The sequence below is a fragment of the Bubalus kerabau genome, chromosome 5, assembly GCF_029407905.1.
Source record: "Bubalus kerabau isolate K-KA32 ecotype Philippines breed swamp buffalo chromosome 5, PCC_UOA_SB_1v2, whole genome shotgun sequence".
NCBI classification, from domain to species: Eukaryota; Metazoa; Chordata; class Mammalia; order Artiodactyla; family Bovidae; genus Bubalus; species Bubalus kerabau.
Genome location: NC_073628.1, coordinates 100,329,675 through 100,341,226, shown reverse-complemented (window position 1 = coordinate 100,341,226; position 11,552 = coordinate 100,329,675). Strand labels below are relative to the sequence as shown.

Below are 11,552 nucleotides of genomic sequence, written 5' to 3'. Positions count from 1 at the left end.
TCATCTGTTCTGCCAGTTGACCTACTGGTGTTCTGTTTATTTAACGCTGGAGTTTCCTTTGCTGGTAGGAACGCTTTTAGTACAACTGAAATTCCTTGCACAGTAAATCACTACTCAGATTTGTGCCTCAGCCTCAACCGGAAATTCAGAAGTTGAGGACGTATTCTGTGCTTGGTGTCCCGAAATACATACAGAAAGGTAGAAAGTACAGTCCCTGATATCAAGATTTCCATGAAGAGATTATATTAATAATAAGATCTGTGCAATGACAGATATTTGTGTCACAAATGAACACACGAAAAGGAAGCCTAATCCAATCAATGCCTGTAACAAATACTATGAATGAACCTCCCCTCCCATTTTAACAAGTTTCTTGCGAAAATGTGGTGTCTCCAGGACCACTGGATTAATGGGGAACTTTAAGCAGAAGCCCAAGGGCTGTCTCCGATGCTGTCACAGTCAGAGGAATAACTCACGGGCCCAGAATAACGTAAAACTCCCACACCCTCATTTATTTCCGTGGTGCCTTTTCACGTGCCCCAGGTCAGCACTGGCGCGGGCAGTGACAGCCGGCAGTCGCCCAGCAACTGGCCACAGCGCTCGGTGGAAGGGGGCCGCCCCCGACACACCCCGCCCGCCCTCGACACACCCCGCCCCCTTCCGGCGCGACCCTCGCGCCTCGCGCGCCCCGTCCACCCCGTCAGCCCCTCCCGATGACGTCATCGCCCCTGCGCCGCCGGCACCGCGCCCAGGTCCCAGGTCCCCGGCCTCCGGTCCCGCAGCGCCAGTTAGCCGATCCTGAGACTCTGCCTCCGCCGCCAAAATGTGAGTGACAGGACGCGGCGCGGAGGGCCCGAGGGCCCGAGGGACCTCGGACCGCGGCTGGGACCCCGGCCCGGCCCGGTTCCCGCCCGCCGCCCCTCGGACGCGGGCGCTCCCCGCGCGCCTATGCGCGGGGGCTCCCAAGGCCTAGGGGTGGGCGGCGGCCCCCGGGAGTGCGGGCTGCATACGGGCCGGGTCGGCACTGCGGCCCCGCCGGCCGCCCTTGAGGGCCCCGCGGCTGTCGGGCGGACGCGGAAGGGGTGAGGGCGGGGCAGCCGGGGTTTCCCAGAGGTAGGGAGAATTCCACCGCCAGCCCTGCTTCAGCTCCGACCTCCCCTCCCCGTCCTGTTTTTTCCCCTCCTTGCCCCCCCCCAAGTTCACTGAGGGGTGCTGTGACCGCAGCCCTCGTCCTGGAGCGCCTGCTCCCCTCCTAGTGTTGGGCTGGATTCCGGAAGTTGTAAGGGGAAGAAGGACCTCCGCCCTGTCTTGAAGCACCTGTGGTTTGAGTGGACTCAGGCGCAGAGCTGTGGGCCTTCTCCTTTTAAGCAGAAGCATTCTGGTAGTGGCCCTTGAAAACAGGAATTTCCCGTGGTAACAGTTCAGAGAACGCTAAAGGTCAGGAATCACAAAGACCCGCTGTCCCCCGCCTCAACCTGCTTGTCGCTCACCTACAGAGAAAGGGATGGGTGCTTTCCCACGGTTCCTCCCGGAACTAGGGTCACCCCTCCTCTGGAGTCTTCCTGCTTGAGGCTGCTGTGCCAGATGATCGCAGCAGTTAAAATCTAGATCGGTAGAATTATACAGAACCTGGTCTAAACACAGGCTCCAGTGCAGCCGGTGGTGTCGACTTTCTAAACCTTACTTTAGTTTTCTGTAAAATGAGGTTAATAGTAGTAGTGTCCCCCTCAAAGAGTTTTGAGGACTAAATGAGAAGATGCTTGCAGCAAATGCATAGTACATGACCCTTTGCTGTTATCTCTCAGACAGTAAACTCTGAGGGCATGGCTGGGGTCTGCTGCATCCCTAATCTTTGACACATGGTATAAAATAATTGTTGAATCAATGAATCAGTGGGTGTTCTAGGAAAGACACAGGGAAGAGACCTAAGACATAGGAAGGATCTGTAGGAGAAGGCAAGGCTGTAGGCAAGACTGTATATAGGTATCTCTGAAAAATCAAAAGTATTGCCAACCAAGTCATGGAAGCAATTAGGACTTCCAAGCCAGAGTGCTCAAAAAAGATCTGTCTGGGGGAAAAGTAAAGCATTCAATGAGGATGTTAAAAGAAGTACCTTTCAAGAGAGGGAGCCTTGCTTCATCTTATCTTTGCCACTCACACCGCCCCCACTCCCTGCATCCTAGTGTTCCTCACTCTGTTTCTCTAAGTGAGTCTGTTTCTCTGTACTGGAAAAAGGGTGTTCTGTAATTGTTCACCACTCTGAAGACAGTTCTTGCCACAGTGAAAAGATCAGAAGAGTACTGAGTGCATTTAAGTAGCTGTATACCTTAAAACAAGTAATAAAAAAAAATGGGAACATAGCATCTACCTATCTTAGGATCAGGCTTCCCAGGTGGCTCAGATGATAAAGAATCTGCCTGCCATGCAGGAGACCTGGGTTTGATCCCTGGGTCAGGAAGATCCTTTGGAGGAAGAAATGGCAGCTCACTCGAGTATTCTTGTCTGGAGAATCCCATAGACTCAGGAGCCTGGTGGGCTATAGTCCAGGGGGTCACTGAATGTCTAACACTTTGACTTTCATGTGAGGATCAGATGCTTCAGTGATACAAAGGAGAGCTTATCAAACCTTCACTTTAGACCTCAGTCACTTTTAACATGTGGGTGAATCTTTGAAATTTTAGAGGAATTAGAAGAGATGTCTTTAGAACCTTTGTTCATTGCTGCAGAAAAGATGTTCATTTTCTGCTTTAGTTCTGAAATTTCTAACACTGAGGGTCCTGGAAAATATCCACATACTTAACAGAAATGTGTTTGGAATCCTAACTTACTCTTGCCTGTGTCTTTACGTGTTTCAGGACTACAAATGCACCTGCAGGTTCAAGCGCTGCCGCTGGCAGTAGTAGAAGACTTCAGCAGACACAAAATCAAGTGGATGAGGTATTGCTCTGAAATGTTGAAAACCTGAATTACAAGCCAACATGAGAACCCTCTGGGAATAGTTCTGTTTAGGAAAAGGATCATAGAAGTGTGAACGTAAAGTAAATTTGGACTATCCTAACTGTAACAAAAATTTGTCCCCTACTGTTTTGGGAGCCCTTTTCTAAGCTCCTGAGAAGTCATATCCTCCTGGTTTCAAGCTTGTTTTCCTTTAACCAAATCACACACCTAAAGTACAGGCTCTTCTCCCTGAGGACATTCCTCCCAAGAATCACTTGGTGATGTATATTTTGCCACAATAAATTAAACATTAGAGAAGAAAAAAGAACTGCTTTATAAAATAATAAAATCTTAAGGATGAGGTCTGTAGATTGCAGAAGCCAGGATGAATCCTTCTGAACAGAGTTTTCATCAGGATGCTTTTTACCAGTTACCCAGCCCAACAAATCTCTGTCAGTTGCCATCCAGTACTGTGCAAGAGGCAGGTGCTGGAAAACTGCTCTAACCAGCAGATCTGTGTTTGTAGAAATGTTAGGTTGGGAGGCCCTTAGAGCATCTTTTCTTCTGCCCTATACATGCAGACCTACAATGGAAGGACTATTTGAGAAATTTAGGCTCGTATTTCCCTGGTGGCTCAGAGGTTAAAGCATCTGCCTGCAATGCAGGAGACCTGGGTTCGATCCCTGGGTTGGGAAGATCCCCTGGAGAAGGAAATGGCAACCCACTCCAGTATTCTTGCCTGGAGAATCCCATGGGCGGAGGAGCCTGGTGGGCTACAGTCCACGGGGTCGCAAAGACTTGGACACGACTGAGCAACTTCACTTTCACTTTCTCTTTCAAAAGCCATCATAGCTAAGCAAGGCTGTCTTGGTCTTTCTGTATTAGGCTATCTTAAAAAGCAGAGTTAAACTAATGTTAGATCCCATTGTTAAATCTTATGGCAATATTTTGGTCCGATGGTTTTGTTTATGAACTAAATTCTGAATTGTTTACATTTTCATGCTAAGAAACCCGTTCTAATTCCATCTTCCATGAAACTTCTGTTTACTTACAAACTCAAATTGGGTCCTTTTTTTTTTTTACATTTTTTTAAATTAATTTATTTTTTATTGAAGGATAATTGCTTTACAGAATTTTGCTGTTTTCTGTCAAACTTCAACATGAATTAGCCATAGGTAGACACATATCTCCTCCCTCCCTTTGGTACTTTTCCTTTACCAGAGTTTTTTTTTTAACTGAAGTGGAAATTTGCATAACCACCTTAAAGTGTATAATTCAGTGGTATTTGGTGTATTCACAATGCCCTGCAGCCATTCCTTTTGTCTAGTTCCAGTTTTTTCATCACCTGAAGAGTACCTTGTAGGCATTTAGTAATCACTTCCCATTCCCTCTTCCTCCAGAGTGGTAGCCTCTAACTGACTTTCTGTTTCTGTGGTTTTGCCTCTGCTGGATGTATCATATGAAAGGGATAATACAATGCATGGCCTTTGTGTCAGGCTTCTTTAACTTCGCATCATTTGTTTGACATTCATCCTAGTTGTGGCGTCTGTCGGTACATCATTCCTTTTTGTAGCTGCATAGTATTCCATTGCAGGTGGATACCTCAGTTTGTTTATCCATTCATCTGTTGGTAGATTTTTGAGTTGTTTTCCCCTTTTGACTGTTATGAATCGTGTTACTATAAACATTTTCATGTGAGCTTCTATGTGGACATCTCTTTTCATTTCTCTTGGTTATGTATCTAAGGGCTTCCCTGGTGGCTCAGTGGTAAAGAATCTGCCTGTAATGGAGGAGATTACCTGCAGTTCAGGAGATGCAGGTTCAATCCTTTAGTAGGGAAGATCCCCTAGAGAAGGAAATGGCAACCGGCTCCAGTATTCTTGCCTGGGAAATTCATGGATGGAGGAGCCTGGCAACCTATAGTCCATGGGGTCGCAAGGGTCGACATGACTTAGTGACTAAACCACTGCCATAGTAATGCTGTATTTAACTTTCTGAGGAACTGTCAAGCTTTTCCACAGTGGCTACACTATTTTGCCTTTCCACTAGCCATGTCCAAGAGTTCCCGTTTTTCCACGTTATCATCAACACTTGTTATTTTCTACTGTTTTGGTTATAGCCATCCTGAACTGATCCTAATGAGTATGGATTAGTAACTCTTTGTGGTTTTAATTTGCATTTCCTAGTGACCAGAGATGCTGAATGTCTTCTCATGTGGTTGTTGGCTGTTTGTATAAATTCTTTGTAGAAATGTCTGTTCAAGACCATCACTAGTTTTTTAATTGGGTAGTCTGTTTTTAATGTTGGTTGATAAAGAGTTCTTTATATATTCTGGATGTTAAATCTTTGTCAGATATATGATTTGCAAATATTTTCTGCCATTCTGTGGATTGGCTTTTCATATTCCTGATAGTCTTTTGAAGCACAAAAGACTTTAATTTTTATGAAATCCAGATTATCTGTTTTTTTCTCTTGTTGCTCTTGCTTTTGGGGCCAAATCTACAGCCAAAGCCAAAGTTGTAAAGAGTTATGTTTTCTTCTAAGAGTTTTATAGTTTTCAGCTCTGTATTTGGGTCATTGATCCTTTTTGAGTTAATTTGTGCATGTGAGGTAAGGTAAGGGTCCAACTTCATTCTTTCACATGTGGCTATCTAAGCACCAGGTTTTGAAACTCAAAAGTGTGACTCCTCCAGTTTTGTTTTTCTTCTTCAATATTGTTTCGAGTGTTTAAGGCCCCTTGGAATTCCATATGAATTTGAGGACTAGTTTTTCCATTTAGGCAAAAAAAAAAAGCCATTGGAATTTTGATAGAGATTGAATTGAATCTATACATGTGTACATCACTAGGGGGAGTTTTGCCATCTTAACACTGTTAATTAAGTCTTTCAACCTATGAATGTGAGATGTCTTCCCATTTCATTAGGTCTAATTCCTTTCAGCAGTGTTTTGTAGTTTTTAGCATGCAAGTCTTTGGCCTCCTTGGTCCCGGGTATTTTATTTTTGGGGGTGCTATTGTATGGAATTGTTTTCTTAATTTCCTTTTCATTGCTAGTTACGGAAGCACACTAATGTATGGCTGTTGATCTTGTACCCTAAAACTTTACTGGGTTTGTTTACTAACTCTAGTAGGGTTTTTTGGTAGATTCTTTGGGATTTTCTGTACATGGAATCATCTACAAACAGCGATTATTTTACTTCTTTTCTAATTTGAAAGGAAAGTGAAAGTTGCTTAGTTGTTTACAACTCTTTGTGACCCCATGGACTATACAGTCCATGGAATTTTCCAGGCCAGAATACTGGGGTGGGTAGCCGTTCCCTTCTTCAGAGGATCTTCCCAACCCAGCGATCGAACCCAGGTCTCCTGCATTGCACGCAGATTCTTTACCAGCTGAGCTACCAGGGAAGCCACCAGGAAGCTTTTCTAATTTGGATGCTTTTTAATTTCTTTTTCCTACCTGGCCAGAGCTTCCAGTACAGTGTTGAACAGCAGTACTGAAGGTTGGCCTCCTTGTCTTTCACCACTGAGCATGGATGTAAACTATGGGTTTTCCACAGATACCCTGTAACATGTTAAGGAAGTTCCCTTCTATCCTAGTTTGCTGAGTGTTTTTATCGTGAAACAGTCAACCCTTTTTTCTTTTTTGAAAGTTTGACTCAAAAGAGTAAAGAGTTGACCTGGAAAAAAAAAATGCCAGTAAACTTCATTGATGAGTTGTGTTTTTCTTTCCTTTACTTGTACCTGAATGTGATCATATTCATCAGGTGGTGGACATCATGAGAGTCAATGTGGATAAAGTGTTGGAAAGAGACCAGAAGCTCTCTGAGTTGGATGACCGTGCAGATGCGCTACAGGCAGGAGCCTCCCAATTTGAAACAAGTGCTGCCAAGTTGAAGAGAAAATACTGGTGGAAGAATTGCAAGGTACTTCGCTTTTAACTGGTCTTTATATCAAGTCACTGTCTTGTCTTGGGGTAGACAAAGGCTACAAATACTGGACTTTCATGAGTCTTAGAGGTGAATCTGACTTCCCACACAGAAATTTGCATTGACTTTGAATCTAAAACTCTGACTACATATCCTTTTTCTGCCCCCACAATTGAGAATGCTCCATGCTTTGTGGCTGACCTTCAGAAGTTTGTAGAAACAAGCAGGTCCAGAATCAGTCACAGACTGCAGCCCCTTCCAGCCCTGCACACAGACTGACAGGAGAGGGCTGGAACAGGAAGGTCAGTTTGCATGCAGGTGCAAATGGCTCCAGGGTAAAAGGAAAGAGGTGCTGGAGAGCTGCAGCATGCTCCACAGAAAAGCAGGAAGCACCACGTGAAGAGCAGGGCCCAAAGCTGAGTTCACATGGTTGCCAAAGAAGTGGGCTGTGGTCACATCCCTTCCTGGGTTGGAAGATACCTGACACAGGCTTAATCCATGTATCCACAGACAGATGCCTATCTAGAGACCATAATCATTTGAACGTGTTATAAAAAAGCAGATAGGTGAGCGTTAGCACCTATCTGAACATTAATAAGAACATTAAGTTTAGGCCTTAATAATTATGACTATTTGGGATGGGTGGGCACCTTAATTTCTCCTTCTGTGACTAGAATGATACTAAATGATACTCTTCAGTTGGCACGTTAATGTCTGGGTTTGAATGTGAAGTGGACGTATGTTTGGTTACAGATGTGGGCGATAGGAATCACTGTTGTGGTCATCATCATCATTATCATTGTCGGTGAGTTCTCCTGCTCCAAACTCATTGCAGAAAGTCTTGTCTGTTCACATTTGACTTCATGTACAAGAGCTCAGAAAAGTTCCCTTGGAGATGTTAATGTATCCCAAAGATTTTCCTTTTTGTTAGTAAGTGTTGTAAATACTTGAGTGCTGAATCTGAGATTTTCACCATAAACATTATCCTGATCCATAAGTTTGATCTCTGTATAACTTTCATCAGATATTTCCTTTCATGAGAAGTAGTACAGCCTAGTGATGAAGAGCATGGGCTACTTCTGATCCACTCTGTTCTACCATCCAGCTGTGTGGCCTTCAACAAGTAATTTCTTATTTCTGAATCTCAATTTCCTCATTTATAAAATGGGGACAATAATACTACTACCTACCTCATATGTTTATTATGAGGACAAAGCTGTTAATATATAAAATGTGCTTAGGATGGTGCCTGGCATATAATAAGAATAGTTATATAAAGGAACATATATACACCCACACTATCATTAATACTATTTCTATAACCATTAGTACTACTGTAGACAGTATCGGAACAGCCCATTGCCACTAGTAGCCCAGAACATGAGAACTATTTAAAGAAATGTGTCTTGGATCCTTTTTTCGGCAGCCTCCTCTAATCTTCCACAAAATGTAGAGAAGCTGCTAGTAGGAAATTGGCCAGAAACTGAATTTCTGTTCACACTTAGACTGTAGTGTTTGATGTTTATTCTGTGTTTGCACTGAAAGACTAAACAGCTATTCTCCCCGCTGCCCTCTCCTTTTTTAAATCTCCTCTGCTTGTTAGTGTGGAGTATATCTTCCTGAAGAACCAGTGAAACTCCAGCCTGCTGTTCAAGAAACCTCTTCAAGACTTTTGATTTAGAACCTGCTATATTATCAAGCTCGCCTACTGTTCTGTCTAAAATGATTATTTTTCTGTTAGTGACTGTAAAGTTTGTTTCCTAGGAGACGTGCCTTGTTTTGTAATATGCACTCCAAACTAGAAGCGTGGTCAGCCCAGCCTCCGTTTTGCACAGTGCCTTTTCAGATTTACAAATGGGCTGATGGAGAGGACTTCTTCGGTTGCAGAGTGTTATAACCTAGCAGTAATGTTGTCTGGTTAATTGCCATTGACTGCAGTTAAGGAAATTTGTTCCAAGTTAACTGTCCTCATCATATGACATTACCCTCATTTTAAACCTCTGGGTAATCAGATTCCAATTTGTGCCTTCCAGAAAGAACACCACTGCCTAACACAAATCTGTGACAATAACAGGCTGTGCCTTATTTTGCTCTTTCTGATTCCCTATAGCAGAACTCTCTACTGTTTATAGACACTACTGACCTTTGCTGTATTTTAAAATAAGATACTGGTAAAGAGTTTTTGCTCTTACATTACATATGAAGGTGTTTACTTTCTTGTTACTGTTATGTATCACTTGCTAAAAATATTGTTTTAATCAGAAATAATAACCTCTCTAAAACATTTTTATAGAACTATGGCTGTGACCAAAGTTTCTATCTTGCCAAAAAGTTAAATCCCAGTCAGACGTCAAGTTTGTTCCTGCCAGATAAATTCAGAAAAGTGACCAGTGGAACTCAAGGTCCCCTTCAGAATTAAAGTTGTAATGTTGTGTGTGAACTTCTGACATCCTGGCAGGCCTTTCTTGCCCTTGAAAGGGTGTAGGTCTTGCAACTGCCCTTCCGATCTAGCATTTTTCCTGAGGTTTAGAGAGGATTTGAGCTCGATGCTGACCGTCTCCTACCTGTGGGCAGCATTTTACTCAGCAGTTTGCAGATGATCAGCTGTAAGCCCCAGTATGTTTCTAATAATATGTGAGCAGCAATTTTGTAGCCTTCACGTGAGACTGTCTGTAGACAGGTCATTTTCTGGCCCAGTCCCCATAGACAACAGCTTCTTGGAGTTTGTTTCTAATTGTGATCCATATTCCACTCTCTAAATCTGTCTTGTAAATTTCACTTTCTACTAGGCATTGGTCAGGGTAGATGACCCTCTTCCCAGGGGACAGCTAACAAGAGACACTTTCTTTGACATCACAGACTTTCTGCATGAGACCCTGCTTTGGGCAGAGGTGTTGTCAGCTGAGAGACTTTTGTTGTGTATGTGAGACTTTGGACACCAGAGTGTGTGGCTTAAGGTCCAGAAGTCAGGTAGGAATGAAAACAGGCGAGGAGGCACGGAGAGGGAAAGAAGTCTTAGCACCCTGGGGCTCACCGTGACCAGAGTGTTCACAGTCTCATTCACATGCTACTTGGTGACATACAAAGCAACAGCAGTTAAGGTGCATCAGGACCTGGGTTCCACTTTAACATCTGTTCCCCTGACATCAGTGCAATGGTATGAAGTTGAAGACCTGCCTTGCGGTGTGCCCTGCTGGGAGAAGGGGACAGCAGTTAGTGTCTGGACAGTGGCCCACCTTTGTCTCAGGTCTCTGCCAGGTCTGATTCTGCAGCTTTGGTGCTTGGTCCCATGTAACCCACTGGCTGCATTAACCCAGGAATACCCAACTTGTATATCTGTGTGTTTAGCTGGGAACTCACCCACTATAATGAACTGAATAAAGTGTTTATAAACATAACTCTGGTGCCTGTGTCCCTGATAGAGGAGTAGCGTGTGGTCCAAGTCCTGAAACGGTGTTCCCTACTGCTCACCCCCTCCCTTACAGACCCTGACTCCCCTTCCTCATTGCCTGAGGACCCTGATTTCCTCACACCCCACTCCCTGTATAAAATAGTGCTCTTCAGCTGAGGAGATGTTGGGGAACTGGCTTCCTTATGGTCACTGAAACACTCAGGATTTGGCTTTTGAGTTTCTTAAATAGATGGTCTTTTGGAAATGAGTTGTGCAGAGCTGGCCAGTATGTGGTGGGTCAAACAGCTGCCCCCATGGGACATGGGGAAGTTGACCCAGGTGGGGAATGGACATCTCCAAACCGTGTCTCTTGTTTTCATTCAGCATATCTCTTTCCCCTTGAATATACTTCCACACTTCTTCTACAACCCCTACAGAACAATATAATATGGGTGGAAGGAGACTTATGTTTACAATGAAATGCCAGTTTTCAGTAGAATCTGATGAAAAAGGTTGACTTCTTTCCATTGCCTCAGGTAGATGGTGACTGTTTTTCTTGTCTGACAGACAGTCATGTTCCTGAAAAAGCACTGAGAGTTCTGCCTTTTGTTCAGGACCTTGAGAGAATGAAATACATGTGAACCCTTGGTATCATTTTCAAGATTTTAAAGGAAAATCTACCATAAATGGCCTCCTCTTTCACTACATATCCCTTAAATGTCAGGGTTCCTTAGGGTGGGACCTCAGCCAACTTCTCTTTTCATTCTACTTAACCACCTGCCCTCAGGCAAGTTCTCTGCTCTTGATCATTCATTAATCTGCTGATGATTCCTGGCCTATTGGATACAAGCCTCTCAAACTCAGTGTTCACCAGACAAGGAAACCCCTCCTTCCTCACGGTCTTCCTGTCATTAACTGTTGCAGAGAAGGGCCCCATCACCCACCCAGGGATCATTCCAGACACATCTGCTGGACTTGCTGGTATTTTTGGTCACCATCTGTTATCACTCAATATGCTGGAAGTGTGCTGTGTAACAGACACCCCCAAAATCGCAACGGCTTCAAGTTTTTGCCTCGCTTGTGCTTTGTGTCTGATGCCAGTCAGCAGGAACGCGCTATCATCAGCTCCTGCAGACAGGGTGGGGAACTTCCTATAAACATTCATTTTAGTTGATCACTGCAGAAGGAAGGAACCATCAGGAATTGTGCACTGGCTCTCAAAATCCCCGTCTGGATATGGAGCCAGCAGCTCTGCTCACATTTCATCAACCAAAGTGACTTTGTTGACCGTGGCTCACCT

The 11,552-nt window shown here is 44.1% G+C and overlaps 1 protein-coding gene across 2 annotated transcripts; it reads left to right on the top strand.

Moving 5' to 3' along the window:
- Positions 1-663: 663 nt before the first annotated feature.
- On the top strand, positions 664-10,259 carry VAMP3 (vesicle associated membrane protein 3). Of its 2 annotated transcripts, XM_055582416.1 has the most exons (5): positions 669-825; positions 2,856-2,937; positions 6,700-6,858; positions 7,615-7,666; positions 8,465-10,259. In XM_055582416.1, coding segments are annotated over exons 1-5 (315 nt in total). In that variant the 5' UTR covers positions 669-823; the 3' UTR covers positions 8,485-10,259. The 2 variants fall into 2 exon arrangements, with proteins under 2 accessions (XP_055438390.1, XP_055438391.1); XM_055582415.1 differs by lacking the exons at positions 7,615-7,666; positions 8,465-10,259 and adding an exon at positions 7,039-7,175 and having other exon boundaries at positions 664-825.
- The last annotated feature ends 1,293 nt before the right edge of the window (positions 10,260-11,552 follow it).

Excerpts from the sequence above, each read along its gene's own strand:
- VAMP3 (XM_055582415.1), top strand. Across the intron at positions 2,938-6,699 it reads CACAAAATCAAGTGGATGAG|GTGGTGGACATCATGAGAGT; the intron begins GTATTGCTCTGA and ends CATATTCATCAG. Across the intron at positions 6,859-7,038 it reads ACTGGTGGAAGAATTGCAAG|AATGCTCCATGCTTTGTGGC; the intron begins GTACTTCGCTTT and ends CCCACAATTGAG.